At 40.1% G+C, this 23,516-nt stretch overlaps 1 protein-coding gene across 1 annotated transcript; it reads right to left on the minus strand.

Moving 5' to 3' along the window:
• Window positions 1-542: 542 nt before the first annotated feature.
• On the minus strand, window positions 543-14,702 carry hrh2b (histamine receptor H2b). Its single transcript, XM_036595234.1, has 3 exons — window positions 14,565-14,702; window positions 2,284-3,266; window positions 543-1,250 (listed from the first exon to the last, which is right to left on the minus strand). Exons 2-3 carry the CDS (start codon window positions 2,902-2,904, stop codon window positions 789-791), a joined length of 1,083 nt encoding a protein of 360 aa, XP_036451127.1. The 5' UTR covers window positions 2,905-3,266; window positions 14,565-14,702; the 3' UTR covers window positions 543-788.
• Between the last annotated feature and the right edge of the window lie 8,814 nt (window positions 14,703-23,516).

Here is a 23,516-nt window from a genome sequence, read left to right on the forward strand (position 1 = left end):
ATATATATACATATCATTCCATGATCTTTTATGTAAGCATTCATGTACAGTGTATTGTTTTGAATAACGCACTCTTCTTTCTGTTGATTAATGATAAATATCATATTTTACATGTTTCCTAATGTAACATATTCAGAAAGCACCTCTACATGTAATTAAATACTAAGTTAGTAATTATGCACCACTAGAAGAGGTGATCCGGCAACCGGAAGGTCACAGGTTCAAACCCTAGGACTGACGGGAATCTCTTGTTGTGCCCAAGGCACTTAACCCCACCACTGTCCCAGGTGGTGGTGTTCTGTTGGAGATGCTGTGCTGCTCCCAGACTGGACATAGTTAGCAAGCAAAATTACAAATGTCCCTTGTAGGACCAATAAAGTACAGATTAACATCAGTAAGATATTCTTAGCCTGTTATTCTAATACCTGCACTGTTGGGGTTTCAAATACATGTTAGGTAGTGATGCACTGCAAATGCTTATTCACAGAACTCAGCAACTGCCTTCTATTTGGAGTGTCTTTTAAGTCTGTGAGTATCCGTTTCCCTTTTTAGGTGCAGGGAAATTACTGTCTGTGCTAATCAACCATATTGGACTGATGCAACAGACAGAGATTGGATTGAAAAACACTGGAATATTTATGATGTAACTGTGAAATATTGCCTCTTCCCATTCAAACGTGTTGCTGGGTGGCTCCCTTTAGCCATATCTCAGAGGTCAGCAACAGGCTTGAATCTATACGAGAGGCTTTATAATGAGAGGTACAAAAGTTCTACACAACTCACAAGTATTAACTGCTGTGTTCCAGGCTGGCATCATTGTTAGCCTCTCTCAGGTTGAGATGTGTCTCCCCACATCGCTTGTTCCAGTCATGTTCACTCTGAAGCCCATTAGAAACACTTCTCTCCTGCTGCGAGGCCCTTATGGGGGTAGAGGTCCACTTCTGTGCGGTCCTGCACCGGAGCAGCTGACCGTAGGCCTGGCGGAAGTCCCTGTTGAGGGCCGGGTAGAGGATGGGGTTCAGGGCGGAGTTGAAGTAGCCCAGCCAGAGCACCACGGAGTGTGTGAGGCGTGGTGGGTCCATCTCGTGCCTCAGGCCCATGCAGATGAAGTAGATGAAGTAAGGAAGCCAGCAGATGATGAAGGCTCCCAGCACGGCTGCCAGAGTCACCGTTGCTTTGTTCTCCCGTGCCGTGGCCACCAAGGAGGCAGAGCGGATGAAGGAGGGTGTAGCAGCGCGAATACAACGTGCCTGACAGAGAAAAGAATCAACTGAGATTGTTTATTTTGAAGCAATAGTTCATTACTGATTAGAGTCAGTTTGTTGTTTGGTATACAAAGTTGGATTCTTTAGTTCTGTACTGGAGCTGTGATGCTGAAATCGGTGACAGGTAACATGAGGTTATATCAACAAGGCTGCATTTTGTCAATGTTTACAGATAACGGTGTGTCATATCACATAAGCAAGTCTATTTAACCACCTGGGATACCATAGCAATGGCTTAGCAACACCTTAGCAACCACATGGGATAGCCTAGTAATAGCCTAGCAACACCTGAACAACCACTTGGGAAAGTATAGCAATGGCCTAGCAACACCTTAGCAGCCACCTGCGATACCAGAGCAATGGCTTAGCAACATCTTAGCAACCACCTGGGATACCATAGCAATGGCTTAGCAACACCTTAGTAACCACATGGGATAGCCTAGCAATAGCCTAGCAACACCTTAACAACCACCTGGGATAGTATAGCAATGACCTAGTAAGACCTTAGCAACCACCTGGGAGAGCATAGCGATGGCCTAGCAACACGTGAACAACCACTTGGGATAGTATAGCAATGGCCTAGCAACATCTTAACAACCACCTGGGATAGCATAGAAATGGCCCAGCAACACCTTAACAACCTCCTGGGATAGTATATCAATGGCATAGCAACACCTTAGCAACCACATGGGATAGTACAACAATGGCCTAGTAAGACCTTGTATAACTGTTATATAAACAGTTCCCTACAACTGTTATACTGTTATCTTAATTTTCAAATAACTTCATTATTTTTTCTCTCTTTTTCAGTAGGTTCTCTCATTTAGTTAGTTGCCAGGTTATTTGGTATATTTGAGAAGGTAAGCACTTAAGCATACCTTGAATAAAGACCTGAATTAGAAGGGTGAAGGTGCCTGTGATCTGTGTAGTTTGTAATATTCAAAATTACACTGGTACCTACCAAACTGGAGCTCACTGACCTTAATGTGTGACCCCAAGATCAACTATCTTTGGGTACCTGTGCACGTGCCACAAGGAAGATCCGATGATACATCCCGCACATGACCAGAAGAGGAAGGAAGAAGGTTCCAAAGGCGTCCAGCAGAACGTAGTTGTTGTTCCATTCGTAGCGGCAGGTCCTGCCCTCCTCACCCTCGTCCCCCATCTCCCAGTCTACATTCTGTATGCTGAAATCCACCGTGTTCCAGCCCAGGTGGATGGGCGCAAAGGCCACGGTCATGGAGAAGGCCCAGATGGCGCTGATTGCGGCTGCTACCCTCAGGGGAGTCACTCTTCTGGAGTAGCTGAGTGGTCCTGAGATAGCCAGGTAGCGGTCTATGCTGATGGCCAGTAAGGAGAAAATGGAGGCAGTGCAGAGCATCACATCCACAGAGATATAGATGTTGCAAAAGGTGCCCCCTAGTGTCCAGTGTCCACTGCGCAGCTCCAGAGTGGCGCTGAGGGGCAGCACCAGTAGGCCCAGTAGGAGGTCCGTTATGGCCAGTGACACCACAAAGCAATTGCTGATTCGGCGCAGTCGTCGACTAGTTCCCACTGCCAGAATCACCAGCATGTTTCCACCAATGGTCAGCATGATGAAGGCTACTAGCACCACCCAACGGAAAGCTGTGGACACCATGGTTCCTCTCACAGCAGATTGTCAAGACTCATTAATCTTATTTCTATGTCGACTCGTTTGGTGTAGTGTTATTGGTCGAATAAGATCAAGATCAGTTAATTTATTCAAATTTTACATCTTTAAAGGTGGAATTTTAGAAGTGGATTATTGTTAAGACTGCAGATGTTCCATGAGCTCCACGGTAGCCTTAATGGTCTTCTTTTTGGGATTCCAAACCACATACATACATAGAGAGTGTCCAGAACACCAAGTTATGTCCAGCTGTCACAGGGTATGCTATGATATTGGGAATAGTCCATATGTCTGGAGCGCAATGACACCATATACATGGTTGCAATCTGCATTATGTCCTTGGTCCCATCCTGCCAGGAAACAAGATCATTAAATTAATTAAACATTCATGAACATATATATTATTGAATATCCTCCCAGCAACTTCTGTTGATCCAATATGTTCCTGTAATGGTCAAGCATCATGTTTCCCATGGTTGAGTGCAAGTTATCACTGAAAATCATCCACACAAGCCAAAGAAAAACACTGTCTAGTTAAAGTGTCATCCTCCCTCGAAAACACAGATGTGGTCACAAACGTGTTCGCTGTGTGATCTCTGTGGTTAAAATGTCATCAAGACTTAGCATTATTATTCCAGTGTTGGCACCTAGACTTGCGCCAATGTTCAATGTTAATGAATGCACTTTTTCTCTGATGTGTTGCGATGTTGCTTCTGGAAGGTCACCAAAATAAATCTGATGCAAAGTAAGTTTCGTCCTGCTGGGTCCTGCACTGCAGACAGGCAGGGTTGTGTAGAGGAGGTCAGCCTAAACAGAGTCTTATATAATTCTTTGGGAACTGATCTACCATGAAATGGCTACTGTCCCTGCTGGGTAGAGATGAAACAACTCACATATTTTTATACAATGTCAAAATAATGACAATAATTACATTATAATTATTATATAATAATTATTATTTTGAGAAAATAAGTGACTATTTTGATATACTAGATGAGAATTTTGAAAAAGTCATTATTTTGAGATACTAGTTGAAAATTTTGAGAAAGTCAGTCATTATTTAAAAATGCTAAGTTTCAGAAAATAAGTCATTATTTTGAGATGTGACGTAAGAGTCTTGAGAAAGTCATTATTCTGAGATGCTAAGTCAAAGTTATAAGAAAATATTTCAATATCTCAGGATGCAAAGTCAACATTTTGAGAAATTTATTCACTATTTTAAGATACTAGTTGAGAATTTTAAAAAAGTAAGTCATTATTTCAAGTCAAAAATTTCAGAAAATGTGTCATTTTGCTATACTAGGTAAGAACTTTGAGAAAGTACGTTGTTACTTCAAGATACTAAGTGAAACATTTCAGAATATGTAATTTATTTTGGGATACTAATTTTGAGAAAACAAGTCATTATTTTGAGATACGAGATGAGAATTTTGAGAAAGTAAGTCATTATTTTGAGATACTAAGACCAAGTTTTGAGAAACAAGTCATTATTTTGAGATACTAAAAGGGAATGTTGAGAAAGTAAGTCATTATTTCAAGATACTAAATCAAACATTTCGGAAAATAAGTACAATTTCTGAGAAAGTGATTATTTTGAAAAGCTAAGTCAAAATTCTAAGAATATATTAGGATGCAAAGTCAAATTTGAGCAAATAGGTCATTATTTTGAGACACTCAGTGAAAAAGTGATCACTTTGAGACACTAATTCAAAATTTTAAGAAAATAAATTACTGTTTTGAGACACTACGCCAAAATTCTGAGAAAATTTTTTTTAGAGTTTCTCATTAGATTGAATGAATAAATTAGCTTTTTTCAGTATATATTGTCAAAATATTCCAAAAATATCAATCAGCTAATTGGAGAGTTTTGTTCAAAACCAGAAAACACTTCTCCACTGAGATGGAAACAGCCTTCAAAGCGCTTAGCTGACTGATTTGAGTGCTCCCTCTCGGCTGAGCGCGTAGCCTATCTGGATTGCCTCAGCCGGTCCTGGCTGATGTTCTGTCTTTATAAAAGGCAGAGTATGAGTTTTAGACATAGGACAGGGAGAACGAGCATGGCAGTCATTAAGACAGATCAGAGGAGAGCGATGCTAAGAGCCATTCTGAGGCAGAGACAGTAATCAGATCAGTCGAGAATGATCGGATTACACACAGACACACAGTTATGTACGTCGGCGTGTGATGAATTACAAATTACACCTGCTCCTGTACTTTTTATTAGATTTGCTAAGCATTTGCTTTGTTTTACTATATTGAAATACAGTATATATCATTTTTGTCATAGCACTTCTTCCTAGGCTTGACTGATATGCTGATATAATCATTGCAATATCAGTTGACCAGCTGACCATGAACTGGTTTACAACACTTGTGTCTAGGGCCCCCATTAGACCTCCCGGAGGTACAACTTTGGTCTGACAAGCAGGGGTGTAGCTAGAGAGTTTAGAGTGGGTTGGACAGGTAAGAGCCAGAGTTTTACTAGTGCTAGGAAAAAAACCCAAAAAACAAACAAACAAACAAACAACAAAAAAACACCAACAAAATAGAATAGTGTTAGTGTTTTAAAATGACAAAAAGTGTTGTTTTTTCTTTACATAATTAAATCTGTCCATTATTTCCACAAGAATAAAATATTACCACAATGGACTTAATGACTAAAGTAAACCAAAAGACAAAACTGTGATGTGTTTGAATCAAGTAAATAAATGCATCTCTTTTTCAGTGCAACGTTAACTATAAGTAAAAACAATTCATATAGACAGACCATAGAAGTTATACATTAAGGCTGCCCTCACTATACAAGTGTATAATGGTCAGACAGCTAGCCTGACAGCTCTGTATAAGGTTTCCTACAACATATCGCTGCTGTTGGAACAAAACCTCGTATCTCCATTTTTGTCGTTTTTCTGTTTTTGACATGATTTGAAAATGCCTGCTGCCCTTTACACTGTGTGTAAGTTTCATGATGAACGGACAAAAAGAAACTAAAATTACTTGGAAAAACATCTGGTTCCATTGACTTCCATTAAATTTTTTTTTTTTCCTTCTCCTGTAAAGTTATTATTTTGGAGAAATGAGGTTTTGTTCTAACAGCAGTGATATGCATTTACTTAATATATACCGGTGGCAGATTTTCACCATAAAGCATAACTGATGCTTTATTGATGATTTCTTATTGTCTCACTTTCCATAAATTGGGATGGACAAAAGGATCACCATGCTTTATTCCAGGGCAGCCCTGGCCACCTCCTGACCCCTTGGCTATGCCTCTGCTTACCAGTATAGGAAGACCAATGTCAGGTGGCTAAAATTACACATAAAAGAATTATGCCTACAATAATATTTATCATATTGAAATCTCATATAAATATGATAATTAAGAAGAAAAAGGAAGAACTACTAACGACTATCATATGTCAACAAATGATCATAGTACAGTTATGAACTGTTAAATGATTCCAGGGCTGGTTAGCACTTCTTTTTTATTGTCATTAATGACTATAACTAAATGAAACCAAATAAAAAATATTTTTGGTTTATTAGTTTTTAAGTTTTAAACTGTAATTCTCAGCTGTAAATTGATATCTGACAGCTCTTTTGCAACTCAGCTACTTTTTTCAATGACCGCCCCCAACTTCTCCAAAATTTTCTTGCATCATTTTTTAAAAGTGGAGAGGACGTCGCCCCCCATCTCATTCCAACAGAACAGTGAAAAATCACTCAGGGCACCACAAAATGAGCATCCCATCACGTGACATCACTCTTTTGAGGCAGCAGTTATAGCTCAACTATGGTTCAACCATAATAAGCAAAAGAAAACAGCTATGTGGCTTCATTCAGCATACTGTAGTGGACAGTCTCAATTTATTAGCTTAGTTTAACATATTGGGAAAAAGAATACAGTATAAAATGTGCCATAACTTTTGCACAGGACACCATTTTTTGTTTTTGTTGTTTCCCCAACATTTTAAATTTAGTAAATAAACAGTAATTGTTTATTAAGATGTGCAGAAGTGTGTTCTGTTACCTAAGTGACTCTATACTGTGGTCACTGTAAAACCTGTGGCTAGCTGTTGGAACTGTGGAGTAACAAAACCAGCCTGTTTACATACATCATCTAAACCGCTTATCCTTCTGGGTCGCGGTGGGGTGCTGGAGCCTATCCCAGCTGTCATTGGGCGGAAGGCAGGATACACCCTGGACAGGTCGCCAGTCCATCACAGGGCAGACATACACATTCACACACTCACTCACACCTAGGGGCAATTTAGCATGCCAATTGGCCTGACTGCATGTTTTTGGACTGTGGGAGGAAACCGGAGAACCCGGAGGAAACCCACGCAGACACGAGGAGAACAGGCAAACTCCACACAGAAACGACCCCGGTCACCTGGCCAGGAATCGAACCCAGGCCATTCTTGCTGGGAGGCAACAGCGCTACCCACTGCGCCACCGTGCCGCCCCCCAGCCTGTTTAATCATGGAAAATTATGCTGTGAATATGAATAATGTTTGGCACATAATACCCCAAAAATGTCATAAGTGGATGTAAGTGGGGGGAAAAAAAAACAAAACAAAACAAAACCTCTGAATATCATCCAACCTCATTCTTGCTACTGGTCATTATAACTTTAACTGGCACTGAATGAGGACAGACAGTGAACAAAAGTGACCAACTTGACCTGACAGAAAAGAGTCTGACCAGCTGGTAAAGTCTTAGGCTACAGTGCCTCCATATGGTGTGTAATAATGTTAGGACTCAGTGGGTGATCTTAAAAAAAATAAATAAATAAAAATAATAATAATAAAAGAACAGAGCACAGCAGCAGAGAAAGTGCAGCGACAGCTAACAGCTTAGAGCACTAATTGAGAGAAAAGCCCTGAACAATTTCATCACATTTCCAACTGCATAAAGGCTTAAAACTGCTGCCATCAGCTGCACTGTGCACTCTTCAAATCTCTCATCTCCCTCTGCAGAGTCAGGACGTTTTTAGGCCTGAACCGAGCGCCGGCCCCGAGTTAGTGACGTGATCGGAGTGACAGAATCTCCAGCTCTTCAACTCCACGTTTATAATGAAAATAACAATAATGATGATAATAAAAGGAAATAACACTGTTAGCTTTGAATGGAACAATTATATAACACTTTATATGATAACCTTTACCTCAACTTAATCACAGCATGGTCCTACACTCTTAAAAAACATGGGTCTTCTTGGGTTCTGTACTAAAGAAAATGGTTCTGTATAGAACAATGAACACTCACAGAACCCTTTACATGATTAAAGGGTTCTTTGCATTGTGAAAGGGTTCTTTGGAGTGATGGACAATGTGCTGTAGATATATAACATATATGATATATATGACAAGGGTTCTATATAGCACTAAAAAGGGTTCCTTTATTGTTACAATGTCAAGCTTGTGACAAAAGAAGAACACTTTTTGGTGCTATATAGAACCCTTGTCAGAAAGGTTCTATATAGAACCATATAAAACATTCTCCATCAGTCTGACAAACTTTCATGATGCAGAGAACCTGTTAATCATGCAAAGCGTTCTTTGAGTGTTCATGGTTCTATATACAATTTTCTTTACTAAAGAACCCCTGAAATGTACTTTAATCATCAGAACATACTTAATTTGACAGATATTACTGTCAGATATTTACAGTCACAGATTGGGCCTACACTCTTAAAAAAGATGGTTCTTGAAGGGTTCTTTAGTAAAGAAAATCGTTCCACATAGAACCATGAGCACTCAAAGAACCCTTAGTAAGATTAAAGGATCTTTGCATCTAAAATGGTTCTGCAGATTCATGGAGAAGATGCTATAGATGGTTCTACACAGAACCTTTTTGATAAGGGTTCTCTATAGCACTAAAAAAGGGTCCTTCTATTGTTATGATGTCAAGCTTTTTTGGTGCTATATAGAACCAAAAGGTTCTATATAGGACTATATAATACACATTCTCTATCAATCTGAGGAACCCTCTTATGATGCAAAGAAGCCTTAAACATGCAAAGGGTTCTTTGAGTGTTAATGGTTCTATATAGATCTTCTTTACTAAAGAACCCAGAGAGAACCTTTTTTGGTGCTATATAGTCAAAAAGATTCTATATAAAACCATATAAAACACATTCTACATCAATCTGAAGATCCTATCATGATGCAAGGAGCGCTTTAATCATGCAAATGGTTCTTTGAGTGTTCATGGTTCTATGTAGAACCTTTTTCTTTACTGAGGAACTCTTAAAGAATCATCCTTTTTTAAGTGTGTACTTTTATCATCAGTATACACTTAACAGATATTACAAATAGATCTCTGGTACACATTTATGAACAACTTGTGATGTAATTAGCCCCTTAAAATCTCAGGCTTATTACATTCTAAGGCTTATTACTCAGTAATTACAGGGACATCAATGCAAACTCATTGAGCTATTCTTCGGTTATAGACGTGTGTAAAAAACTTTGGCCTTTTAAGTGGTTAATCTTGTGAATCGCTGCCTTCAAATTCACACATTCTTCAGTCAAGTCGTCCTCAGTGATGGCAGGCAGAGGTCAGTTGTTTACATTGACCATAAAACTGTCAAACGACTTCCTGAGACGGAGTGTCTGACCTGCACGCAGCCACATTTCAGCATTTACATTATTTTCCGCTCGTAAAAGTTAATGTATTGCAGTCATTTCGTGGTGACCAGGCTTTTTCTCCTGGAGTAAAGCACTTAAAGAGGACATAAGGGTAACACTTTATTTGGATAGCACACTGTAAATGCTTTGTGGATGCCTTTAACTTACATTTGACTAAATACAGTCATGTGCAAAAGTTTGGGCGCCCCTGGTCAAGTGACATTTTGTTGATTGCTGAAGTGAAAATAGGTTGACATCCACTACAGAGAACAGAGAAATTTTGATGTGCAATCGCTGTTCAGTTTAACATATTGGGGGAAAAGAAAGTAAATAAATAAAATGTGGCTTGTTCAAAAGTTATGGCACCCTTTATATTTCATGTTTCATTTTTTCCTAACATGTTAAACCTGGCAAATACATTGAAATTGTGCCCTAGAATTGGCAGAAATAATGTTCTCTGTAGATGATTTATTGACTCATTTTCACTAAGAAAACCAACAAAACATGGAATATGACTGGAAGTGTTTGAACAGTTGCATTCGAGTATATCTAATACGTTAACGTTTAATGTCCCTGACCAAAGCCTCAACCCAAAACATAAACCTAACCCTCACTATGGTCCAAATCCAAACCCTAACAGAATAGGCTTATAGACCTACAGTTTAGCACACCTCTCCGTACAGACTGTTCTGTGGGTTTGAAGCAAGACTGACCTTGGAAAAGGCTTTTAATAAAAGCTACGAGAAGTCTCTGACAAGCAGAGAAAACAGAAATTCTCAGAGAGAGAGCGAGAGAGAGAGAGAGAGAGAGAGAGAGAGAGAGAGAGAGAGAGAGAGAGAAGGAGGAAGGGGGACGATGGGTAAATGGATAACTCGCAGCTCTAACTTATTCAGTTGCTATGGGAACATGCTTATACAATAATGACTCAGATCATGATAGCGATTGACACCATTTTGAAAGTTTCTTCAAATTGTCATAGCAGTCTATACTTGAAGGCTGAAAATGATGGCATGAACCCTGAGTGGATAACAAACAGCAAACAATAGCAAGACTGATGTTAAATCTAGTGCCACCATGAAGAACCTCATGTTCTAATTCATTCAGCCTTTTCTAAATACAAACAATTCAATGCAAATGAAACATGCAAACTGAATTTTTCAGGCATTCTCTCAATGCAGTTCCAGAAATGTGGGTGCAGGAGGCTCATGTACAGGATGTTCGATTTGAGAATATGTGTGAAAGGAAGGCAAGAAGTTCAGGTGAATGTTTACCAAACTGAAGTCAAATCCCAGAGAGTCCTGTGGGTTTAAATTATTCACCCTTCGTTTGGGGAAAATTGCATGGCTGTTCACTTTTACATATGCTGAGTCATGTGTAGCCACGCTGTGAATGTGTTCAGTGTCAGAAATGGGCAGAAGTACATTGTGTAGCTAAAAATAAAAGTGGTAACCATCTTAAAGCCTTAACTTGGTCTATATTTATGTCTATGGTTATAGATAGTATGTCATAGAGTGAAAATAAGAGCCCTAACCTGACCTAAACAGACCAGACTCAATGCCAGACACTAAATTTTACACTTTATTCTTTTATTCTTAGTTTTCAAATAGCACTGACTGCTTGTTTGAACACTCCAAGTCAAATGATGTTGATTTCCTAAGTAAAAATAAGTAACATCCGTGCAGTGAAACACCTCATACACACTAGTGAACACACACACTAGGGGGCAGTGAGCACACTTGCCCGGAGTGGTGGTCAGCCCTGTCCACAGCACCCAGGGAGCAGTTGGGGGTTAGGTGCCTTGCTCAAGGGCACTTCAGTCACGTACTGTCGGCTCAGGGGATCGAACCTGCGACCTTCCGGTCACAGGGGCTGGTTCCTTAACCTCCAGCCCTCAACTGCCCCCACGCTATAATATGGTGAGCGTGTGCTGCTGCAAGTCACCCTGTAAAGCTTGAAATGATCATTTAAAAGTCAGAGGTAACTGGACAGATTTGGCGGGAATTATTCAAACCACATAATACATCTTTCGCCTTAACATCACACACACAGCTTTAAAAAGGAGGTCCCGCTCAAGGTTTGGGTCTCAAATGCAAAACACTTTACACTGATGAAGATATGATGACAGTTGTAGATCATTTTCACATCCTCAGAAGACGCGTCCTTCACCAAGTTTTGAACTCTCTGAATTTTCTCTGAATGTAACAAAAATGTTCTTCCACATGCTGACTGCAATTACATATTTCCACCGGAGAGATCTCCAAATCCTCAAATCCTACATAGTGTTGCTTTAACTTATGTTGGAGAAAATAATATATATATATATATATGCCATGACTTTTACAGAGGCCACATTTTGTGATTTATTTTTCCCCCATCATCTTAAATCCATAAATTGTGCATTAAAATGTACAGAAGTGTGTTCTTTGTAGAGGATGTGCTCACTTATTTTCACATAAAAAAACATAATGCAATTTGACCAAGTGCACACAAACTTTTGCACGCAGCCATAACTGACTGTCTTGTTCAAAGGCAAAAATATTTACTCGCTTATTAAGGTACGTTTACCGTGATTGGCTGTTTCTTTTTAAATAAAGTACTAAAAATGAGCCTTGTACGGTTGGTACAGGTGTTTGAGTTTTAGAGGGTAACACAGAAGTAAAGTAATGAGTAGTGAGAGCTCGAAGGCAGTTATAGGTAATAGGAATCACATTACAGTTGGATAGAAGTAAGAAGTAATACTAGTCTGTAATAGATTGTGTTTTTTGAGTAACTAGCCCAACACTCTATGAGGAGGTGTGGACACCCAGGTAGGATGGGCATCCAGACATTTAAAAACAGCCCTGCATTTAAGTCTATTTGAGATTCCGTAATAACACAATGTGAGTTTGAGCCCAACATGCAATGATTTAGGTATACAGTTTAATGCTAATTGGTGGGGTATAAGCTTTCTTTACTTGTTACCAACATTAGCCTTGTACCACCGGTGCGAAACTAAAGAAGCAGATTTCAAATGCAAAACATGTGCTGCCCGACTTCATTTGGGGTAAAACAGAAAATTATGTAAATCAGTTTTTTTTGCCAAACTATTTCTTTACTGTATGAGCAACACTGGCAACGTAGATCCATCAACAGTTTCCAGGGAAAACAGTGAAGCTTCACGCTTTTAACTGAGCCTAACAAACATCCTTCTAAAGTGTCACTGCAGATGATGGAAGTGCCAGCCGGCCCAACGCAGCTTTATAGATGCTGATCAAACAAACGCAGCCGTGATGGAGCGGCAGATGGAGCTTCTGAGTACGAGTTCCCCAAACAGAACAGAAACAGCCACTCCTGCCCGCTCCGTCTCCTCTCCTCGACTGCCAGCGTTTGGGCAGCCGGTCAAGAAACATGAGCACATCACCAGGCAACACGGTCCAGATTTTTCCAAAACACAAGGACGAGCAAAAATAGGATACCTGGGCCCAGCTGTCCAAAAGCATTGTATTGTTAAGAACGACTTAACTGGCAGAGACAGCGTTCAACGTGATGCTCGCTGTACCATTTACGAATCATCTTTGTGCATAGATGCTTTCATGAAACCCAGCCCTGTGCAGTTTGAATATGCATATGTCTAAATATGGCTCAGACTCGCTGAAGAGATGCGACTGTGTCTGTTCCTTACAGCAAGATTAGAAATGTAATAAGTTTACCTGCAATTAAAGAAGAACTTGCTATACTTATATATATTTATCACTCATAACATATAAGATGGTTTATGTTTGAAGGCTTCTGCTTTATCACTATGACTTGGAAATGATGCATGATGCTTCAGAAAAGTGTTTTAGAACAAATGTTGTTTACTTAAATTTAAGACCCCCAACATTAAAACAGTATCAAATACTTAATAAAATGTTAATTCCAGCTTTATTCCAACATAAACTTTTCAGAAATACTGATGTATTGCTTTATAACTATATTATTCAAGGCTTATACACGTGTAATAAAGTCTCAATGAAAGTAGAGCTCAAAGATTTTCACTGAACATGATAAGTAACACGCTTTGTATTATATTTGGTTTTTATAATGTTGCATTTGTACACTTTTAAAAAGTAATGGTTAGTACTTCAATGGTTGTATATAGAACCATGAACACTCTATCTATGGATAAGTGGTTCTTTACATGATTGAATGGTTCATCTCTATGACGAACCACTGTTCTTTAAAGAACTGTGGTCCTATATTGCACTACTGTTGTCTACTACTGAGTCAAAGTACTCTTTTTAGTACTATATAGATTTTCCAAATTCTAAAACTAGAGTACAAAAAATAAGAGTTACAGAGAAAATGGGCCTCCTAACAACCACCTGGAAGACCTGGTCGACACCAAAACTGCCCCCATCAGATAAACAGCACTTCATGCTTTCATCTCTGAGAGAGAGGAGAAAATCAAGCTGCTTCAGATCTGAAAACATCCACAGGTGTTTCTGTCCATCCTTCCACTGTGAGAAGACAACTCAGCGCTGTGGGTCTGAAAGGATGTGTAGCTGTTCAAGAAGAACCTCACTGAGAAAAGGAGACGGACACATCAAACAAAGAAGCTGAACGATGGACTGACCACCCCAGAGTCCAGACCTCAACATCACTGAATGTGTTTGAGATCGTGAGAAGCAGAAAGACCAATCAACCACCCCACTGGACCAACTTCTCAAGAACTTTGGTGGAAAAAGATCCATGAAAAACTGAAAGCAAGTATCCTCTAAAGAAAGAAAGCTGTAATAAAGGTAAATAGTGAACACTTTAAATACTGAAAAAATGCTATTATATTTTTTTTTCTGTGTGATCTTCCAGTTTTCTGCCTTTTTCTTGATGCTGAAAATGAACTTTTACATTTGGGCATTTTGACTGAAACAATACTTTATATAGTGTATACATATAGTTCATTCTAAACTTCCATCCAGTTTTGTTTTTTTAAAAAGTAAACTTAAATTTGAGCTTGCGCCATAAAAACAACTCTTGAAACAGTCTGAGCAAACTCACTTTGTGCAGGTGTGGCTTTCCTTCGCAGTCCCAGTCCTCCTCCAAAGCTCAAAGTGAGCGAGTGCTGAAACCCTCCAGGGGCTCAGATCAGATCCTCTGTCTGTCTCTCTGCGTTTACGTCCATTCTTACAGCTCCCACCTGTAACTCTCTCTACTGCACTTTCTCTCAAACTCCTTCATCCTCGCTTTCTAGCTCTGTTTTTCTTCCCCTCCCCTCCCTTTGCCTCCCTCCCACTCTCCTCTCAACCTGCACTCCACCTACTCCTCGCTCTCCTCTCCCTCGATTCCACTCTTCCTCCCACACTCACTCATCCATTAGAGCCACTTGCAGTCCGTTTAGTGTCCAGCCAAGCCGTGGTTGCGCCACTGACATGATGAATGAAGCAAGTTAAACCTGTGACGCAACTGCGTGGATTGGCAAACACGAACTGAATGAATGCAAATGAAAATGAATGCATAGACTAAACGACTGCTGAAGGGAGAGTATTTGTTTGGCACAGCTGAATATGGAAGAAATGAGAGACTAAAAGCCCCACAGGACTACCAGAGCTAAACAGGCCATCATGTAGCATAACCGATGCAATATGACAATGCTTTACATCTACGCATCTACTTGACCATGGCTGTCAGTTTTTTTGTCCTTGCTGTAGTGATTATGAAAGTAACTGAATTGTTTTTCTATACTCTTTTCATCCAACGGTCAAGAATTTGCAACAAGCTAGAACCACAGAACATTGCAGGATTGTAGAACCTATACCTGAAAGTGTTTCTTGTGCTTTCTTAACTGATTTGACTTATGATGTTTGAACAGCATAGCAATAGCCTAGAACACCTTAGCAACCCACTATGAAGCCATTGCAATGGCCTAGTAACACATTAGCAACCACCTGGGATGCCATAGCAATGGCCTAACAACCACCTGGGAAGCCATTGCAATGGCCTAGTAACACCTTAGCAACCACCTTGGATGCCATAGCAACAGCTTAGCAACCACCTGGGATGCCACAGCAATGGCCTAACAATACACTAGCAACCACCTTGGATGCCATAGCAATGGCCTAGCAACACCTTAGCAACCACCTATGATGCCACTGCAATGGCCTCAAAACAACTTAGCCAGCACCTTGTATGCCATAGCAACAGTCTAGCAACCACCTGGACAACCATAGCAATGACCTACCAACACCTTAGCAACCACCTAGGATACAATAGCAATGGTTTAGCAACACCTTAGCAACCACCTTGGCTACCATAGCAACTACCTTGGCTACCGTAGCAACTGTCAAATCATTATTTAAGCCAAACCTGCTCTTAATACCAAGGGTGGTCATGGCCAGGATTTGCTGGGGGGATATAAGTTATTTATTTTTATGTTTCAAAAATAGTTGCCTAGATTTTTGAGATTTGATCCGAAACACCATCCCATCCCAACTGTTACTCGTGTAAGTTCTGGCCCATTTCCATCCCGCTTCATACCGAGGATACTTTAATGAACCTGAAGCTGAGTGTTGAAGCTAAGCAGCATATATTCCTTGAGGTCAGTGATAGCTCTAGCCATGCCATCTTTATTAATATAAACCTTATGCACAGGCATTATACTAATAATCCTCAGTAATCCACAAGCTTTAGTGTCGTGCTTAGATAATGAGCTGTATTGCTCAGACTGATCCACAGTCAATGAATTGCTGCAGTTTTATTGCTGACTTATTAAGTGGGAAGTAAATTGGACTGATAACGAGACAAGATAAAGTCTGCCTTTATTATGTGTGCGGAAGTGTGGGAATTAGCAGATAATAAACACAGAGAAGACAATCCTGATAATATATACCGTGTATAAATAACACCATATGGATTATGCTGTGTAAAAACCATTGGGAGGGGTGTTATTACTGTTCATAATATTGATCCTCGTGGGAAAACATAAAGAAGGACGTCATTCCACCCCACTGAACGACCCCAATGTAAACACTGTAGAGGGAGCTCTGTGCGTATTTCCAAAAGAACACCAGTGATCTATGGATGAGCTTTAAGGTTAGCTATTACACAGGAAATAAGGACTCAAATATATGGGCCCTGACTCAAGTGCTTAGAAATATGGAGCATTCCAAAGGCAATTTTGCACTCATGCAATTATCATCTCAAATCAAAATTGAGCTTATTTGTTGACAGGGGTTCAAAGCTTTAACCCTCTGGATGTTTACCTGAAGATTGTAGCTTTAAACCAAAGATATGTTTCTATCATTTTACCTCTATTAGCATGATTGAGCATAAATATAATGGTGTGGATCAAAGAGAATCCACAGGTTTCTGTGGTAGATCATCATAGAGCCCTCTATTGGCCAGCTCCAGTAATGCTTCTACTAAGGCTAAAATCAGTTATCCACTGAAACTGCTTTTAAAGTCACTGCTCAACCATGCAAGACCTGGTAGACCACCAAAACCCAGACAACCATCCCCATCAGATAAACAGTGCTCTCATCTTTGAGACAGAGGAGAAAAGCAAGCTTCACTTTTGCTTCAGATCCAAAAAATCAAGAGGTCCACTGTGAGAAGACAACTCAGCTCTATGGGTCTGAAAGGATGTGGAGCTGTCAAGAAGAACCTCACTGAGAAAAGGAGACGGACACATCAAACAAAGAAGCTGAACAATGGACTGACCACCCCAGAGTCCAGACCCCAGCATCACTGAATGTGTTTGATTACTTCAGAAAATGATCAACCAGCTTCTAAGACTGTACTTTGGAGGTGTGTCTGCAGATTCTTGGAGAAACTGAAAGTGAGTCTTTATTCTGAAAAGAATGGAAGCTGCAATAAAGGTAAAGAGTGAAACACTACATTTATATTATATTTAGTTGTTGCGGCTTCTTATGTTAAATATATGTTATAAATACAAATAACTTGTCTGCAATGGCTGCTTTGACTGGAAACTTCTGACTTTTGCATTATAATTTTGTTACAATGCACTTGTTCAGCCATAACAAACTAGTAGTTGATAATTAACGTAACAAGCCAGTAGTTGGTAATTAATTGACTTGGCACACTGGCTGCTTATTACAGTATTATTAAGCAGTAACTACAGTGAATAAAGCTTTTCCTCAAGCAGTTTTAAAGATCAGAATAAATGTAGATGATAATTAGTCATCATTTGCTTCCAAAGATCAAAATATGCACAGACATGCTGATAGGCAATTGAAAGGCTAAATTGTTTAATATTGTATTGTCATGATATCCATTACATATAGTGGTGTATGTAATGGATAGTGGTACAGTACATATAGTGTCTTGGTGTTGGACCGACCAAGGTGGACCAACAAGGTAGGGGTGTCTAATAGAGTGGACAGTGAGTGGACACAGTGTTTAGAAACTCCAGCAGCACTGCTGTGTCTGATCCACTCAGACCAGCACAACACACCACCACCACGTCAGTGTTACTGCAGTGCTGAGAATGATCCACCACCCAAATAGTACCCACTCTGTGAGGGTCCATGGGGGTCCTGACCACTGAAGAACAGGGTAAAAGGGGGCTAACAAAGTATGCAGAGAAACAGATGGACTACAGTCTGTGTGTGTGTGTGTGTGTGTGTGTGTGTGTGTATAAGGGCAGCTGGTGTTTTGAAATTATGAAGAAATGCTACCCTTCATATTGTCTGAACGGACCTATAAAATGGTATATAATATAATGTATGTGTTATTAATTTTTTTGGGATATAATTTTTTGCAGTGCATCCCTAGACTGTCTTTGATAATCTGTTTTTCTTTGGTGTTGGTACTTTATACACAGCCCCTTGGTACGATCTCTCTCTCTCTCTCTCTCTCTCTCTCTCTCTCTCTCTCTCTCTCGCCCCTCTTTCACACATACATATCCAGTTCCAGTGCTGGGTCAGAGGCATCCTAAATTGAGCTGAAATGAGGGAATGAGGGAATGAGGGAGGGCAGGCAGGAGGGAAAGAAGAAAAGAGAGAGGGAGTGAGAACAGAGAGAGAGAGAGAGAGAGAGAGAGAGAGAGAGAGAGAGAGGGAGAGTGCGCAGGGCAGAGAATGCAGATCGATGCCTCTTGCTGCTTCAGCATGTAAAGGTGAGAGCGAATCAAAACAAACGAGGAGCAGACGGAGAGAAGAGGAGAGGAGGAGAGCAGCAGGGAGGATAGAGGAGAGGGAGGAGAGCGAAGGTGGAGGAGGACAGCATCCAGTCGTTCGTCTCTACGAGCATGGCCGCTGCCCGCTTATGTCCAGCTTATACAAGTGGACAGGTGTTGTGTTCGAAGCTCACGTGCAGCCGTGAGTCATTTCGGATTAGCGGCAACTTCACTTTCCGGAACTGAAGGAGAGCAGTTGGACCCTCAAGAGGCTTTCCAGGAGATGCAGTGGAGGGCTGCAGGATGCTCTGGAGTTTCAGCTGTAACACATAGGGGTAAGTTACGGAAGACGGGGATGACTGGGGGTCTCATTTTGGGGCAAAGTTTTCCAGGTTGGGTGGTCGTATCTCTGCAGAAGATCTCGCATGCTAATTGGGCTCGGATGTGAAGCTAAGTTTCCGGGTTGGGGTGTCCTATCTCTGCAAGATCACGCATGCTAATTTGGGTCCTGTCACTCACTGGGGCAGAAGGCAGGGCACTGGGATGAGTCTCTGGGATAGAGTTTGGGGCTGTTGTCGTTTTTTTTGGTGACCGCAGCCCGCCAGCGTCAAGAGTCCAAAAGGGTCAGCCTGACATCCACAACATGACATCAAAAGAGCAGTGCCCGAGGGGACGAGTGACAGGCCGATCCGGTGCGGCGTTTACGCATAGCTGCTGGACGGGGGACGGGGATTGGGGGGGGGTCACTTGAGCTATTGCTGAAAGTGAGTAAATGTGATAAGGCCTTTCATGCAGTCCCACTGCAGCTGTAGCGTTTAACCCCTTATAGACTTATTACTCATCTATTAGCAGTAGTCAAAAAAAAAATGTACAGTTGCCTGTTTTGGAGGTTCTTCAGTGAAACAATAGAATTTCTTTCAATAGCATTGATGGAATACATTTTAGATAGAAATGGTTTGGATTTACAAAACTGAACTGGATTAATGTCTTCGTAAGTGAGCAAGTCAACATTTATAAAAGTGTTTTATTGTGTTTAAACCCTTTTTGTGGCAGCCATCAGTGCAGGATTGTTGGATATGAAGAAATCTGCAGTTCTGTCCATTTTATCTTGCCATCTTTGTGGAATGATAGAAGCTGTTTTCACAGCAGGGGGTTCTCACCCCTCCCCTTTCGTCCCTCATTGCTCGCTAGCAGCTCAACACTGAGTACCCAAGAGTCAACAGTGCCCTAGTTAATCTGTTAACAGAGCTGTAGGGGAAAAAAAATATTTTATTTAATTATATTAATGAAAAACATCGGTGAGACTTTATTTTCAGTGATCCTTTATTGGAACAAACACTCAACAGACACTCAGTAACATGTCAAACACATATGGGGGGTTAGGATTAAGTTTTGAGTTGAGGTTAAGGTTAGGGTTAGGATTAGGGCCAGGGTTAAGCACATTTCACACCAGACGTGGTAACTGTGCCGCATGCAACACGCTCCTATATTAATAAAGGTAGCCTTTCACGCAGCTACATTGGCACTGCGGTGGTAACGTTGCACTTAAAGCACAAAAATACGCTTTGGGTCTATTTCTGACGTGTGCCATGCGCGGCATGTCAGCAGTTTCTATGTAGAAACAGTAAATACATGCATTGTCTATTCTATAATATACAATCTAGGCAAATAAACAAATCTAGTCTTAACTCTTTGACAGGTTGATTGAAATCCCTTGAGTAGGTTAATGTTGTGAACACGCAGGCATCTCCTCCTCTTCATATAGAGCTACATCACCTGGTGAGAAAGCCAGCAACAGTCAAGGCAGCTAGTCAAAAATGTATTGTTGATCATTTTGTCATCTACGTAAAGTTTATATAGTAATAAATGGACAATACAGATGTTTTACAGTTACAGTGACACTTTATTTTGAGTGGTCCTTTTTAGATAAACAAGCACTGAACAGGCTCTCTGTAACATATCAAAAAACATATCGGCGCTGTCCAATGAAAAACAAGTATCTCCAAAGTAGTATCTTTACAGGAGAGGGCAAAAACGTTCTTTACTTTCAGTGTAAATTAACAGAAAAAGTTTTTATTCTAAGCAATTTTGGAGCACTTCTGTTGGTCCAATCATCTTTACATTTTTTTTTAAATTTTTTTTTGTTCTGTTTTTTTTATTTTGTAATGTTCAACAATGGCAACATAGTACAGTATAAACTAATATAAAACAGTTTGGTTTCTTACACCCTTTTCCTTAAAGACCCGTGCTTGTCTCTCTACTCCACTCAGAGCAATATAATAAAACAGTGATAATAAACATAAGTACAAAAACAGGTGGTAGATAAATAAGGTACCTTGGTGGATAGAAAATAAAATTGACAAAACTTGCAAATACATACACATATATATATATATATATAATATATATATATATATATATATACATACATACATACACATATACATACACATACATACACAGTACCAAACCCTATTAATAATAATGTTAGTAATTAACTCCATTATAGTATCATTAATACACCATTTGTACATCAGTCACATTATTTTTATTATTATTCTTTTATTTATCTATTCATCTTCTTTTTTTAAATAGTCATCCTGAAGGGACCTAAGTCAATCTTGCCTCAACCCTCAAATTATATCCCTGATACCAGGGCGGTAGCTGGAGCATCGCATAGGAATCATATGATGTATTATAAAGAAAGAGGTCAGATGTCTCTCACTCAGATGTTTGTAAACCCTCAAAGTATGTTATAAAAGGTAACCAAGTGTCAAAAAACTTATCTTTTGAGCCTCTTATTGTGAACTTAATCTTTTCCATTTGAATGTGAGCCATAACTTCATTGATCCATCTGTTATGTGTGGGAGGGGTAGACCCCTTCCAGTTCAACAGAATTAGGCGTCTCGCTAGCAGGGTGGAGAAGGCAATAACATGGCACTTGTCTTTAGTTAGAGATGATCCTTCAGGTCGTGTGCCAAATAAAGCCAGTAGGGGATGTGGTTTAATTACGACATTGTAGATGTCATTAAAAGACTTAAATATACTCCTCCAGAACTCCTCCAGTCTAGGGCACGACCAAAACATATGGGCTAAGGTGGCTGGCGTATGTTTACATCTATTACATGCCGAGCTGATATTAGGAAATATTTTAGCCAATTTGAAATTAGTGAAATGGGGCCTGTGGAGTATTTTAAATTGTATCAACCCGTGTCTTGCACAAGGGGATGATGAATGCACCTGGTGAAGAATGCCCTCCCATTCAGCATCTGAAAAATCTATAGCCAAATCCTGCTGCCACGCAACCCTAAGATGCTCTAACATCTGAGGATTTATAGAGCTAATAGTAAAATATATATGGGAGATAGTGCCACGTTTATTTGGATTTAGGCTCAACAATGTATCAACTATTGACAATGGAGGTAAACTAGGGAAGGAGCTAAATGCTTTTTGAGTAAAGCTCCTTATTTGAAGATACCTGAAAAAGTGGCTTCTCGGTAGCTTAAATCTTTGCGAAAGTTCGGCGAAAGATAGGAATAAGTTATCTGAAAACAAATCTTTTAAGCTTCTAATTCCATTCTTGTACCACATGCGAAAAGCTGAGTCAGAATAGGAAGGTAGGAACAAGTAGTTTGACACAATAGGACTCAAAACTGAAACCGATTGTAACCCAAAGTGTTTCCGGAATTGGGACCAAATTTTTAAGGTATGGGTGACTACAGGATTAAGGAAACGAAGAGAAGTACCTCCAGTTGTGGGGAGAGAAGAGCATACCAGAGAGCTTAAAGAAAATTGGCTGCAAGACCTCTCTGCCCGCACCCACATTGGAATATAAGGGGAGTCTTCTGGAGACATCCAAAAAGCTATCTTTTGAATATTGCATGACCAGTAGTAAAATAAAAAATTTGGCAGTGCCATCCCACCCTGCGCCTTGGCCTCTGTAAAAAGGTTTTCTTAACACGGCAACCTTTATTCCCCCACAGGAATGCAGTAACCAATTTATCTACATTGTTAAAGAAACTTTTTCTAATAAAAACAGGGATATTGGAAAATAAGTATAGAAAACGGGGTAGAATTGTCATTTTAACGAAATTAACTCGCCCTACTAAAGAGAGTGGTAGTGCGGACCATCTAATAAAATCTTTCTTGGTACGATCATAGAGGGGGACAAAGTTAGAGTCAAAGAGAGCATCGAGGGAGCGTGCGACTGTTATGCCCAGATATTTAAATCCTCTGTACTTTAGCTTAAAAGGCACGATAGAAGAGGGTAATACATTAGTTAGTGAGTTGATAGGGAAATACTCGCTTTTTTGTAAGTTTAGTTTGTAGCCAGAGAATTTCCCAAAGTTCTCCAAGATAGAGAGAATATGGGGGACTGATGACAGGGGATTTGAGACATAAAGAAGGAGGTCGTCAGCGTACAGCGAGACCTTGTGCTCAATATCCTTACGGCGAATACCTTTGAAGTCAGAACATTGTCGCAGAGCCACGGCCAATGGTTCTATAGCTATAGTGAACAATAAAGCAGATAGGGGGCATCCTTGCCTCATGCCTCGTTCTAAGTGGATATACTGCGAACGGAAGTTGTTAGTACATACAGATGCTACCGGGGACGTATATAACAATTTGATCCAAGAAATAAACTTAGGAGGGAAACCAAACTTTTCAAGAGTAAGGAAGAGATAAGGCCATTCCACTCTATCAAAAGCCTTTTCCGCGTCTAAAGAAACTATTATTTCTTGCGCTTCCAAAGGAGATTCTGTATAAATTACATTAAATAAGCACCTCAAATTACTGAAAGAGTTGCGTCCCCGTATAAAGCCCGTTTGATCCATCCAGATAATTGAGGGTAAAACGATTTCAAGCCGCAATGCAAG

The sequence above is a fragment of the Colossoma macropomum genome, unplaced genomic scaffold (assembly GCF_904425465.1).
Source record: "Colossoma macropomum unplaced genomic scaffold, Colossoma_macropomum, whole genome shotgun sequence".
Taxonomy (NCBI): Eukaryota; Metazoa; Chordata; class Actinopteri; order Characiformes; family Serrasalmidae; genus Colossoma; species Colossoma macropomum.

What these genes read in the sequence shown, in the direction of transcription:
- hrh2b (XM_036595234.1), bottom strand. Translation starts at nt 2,904, where the DNA reads ATGGTGTCCACAGCTTTCCGTTGGGTGGTGCTAGTAGCCTTCATCATG. An exon ending in TCCTTGTGGCACGTGCACAG is followed by an intron (nt 1,251 to 2,283) that starts GTACCCAAAGAT and finishes TTTCTCTGTCAG; the next exon opens with GCACGTTGTATTCGCGCTGC.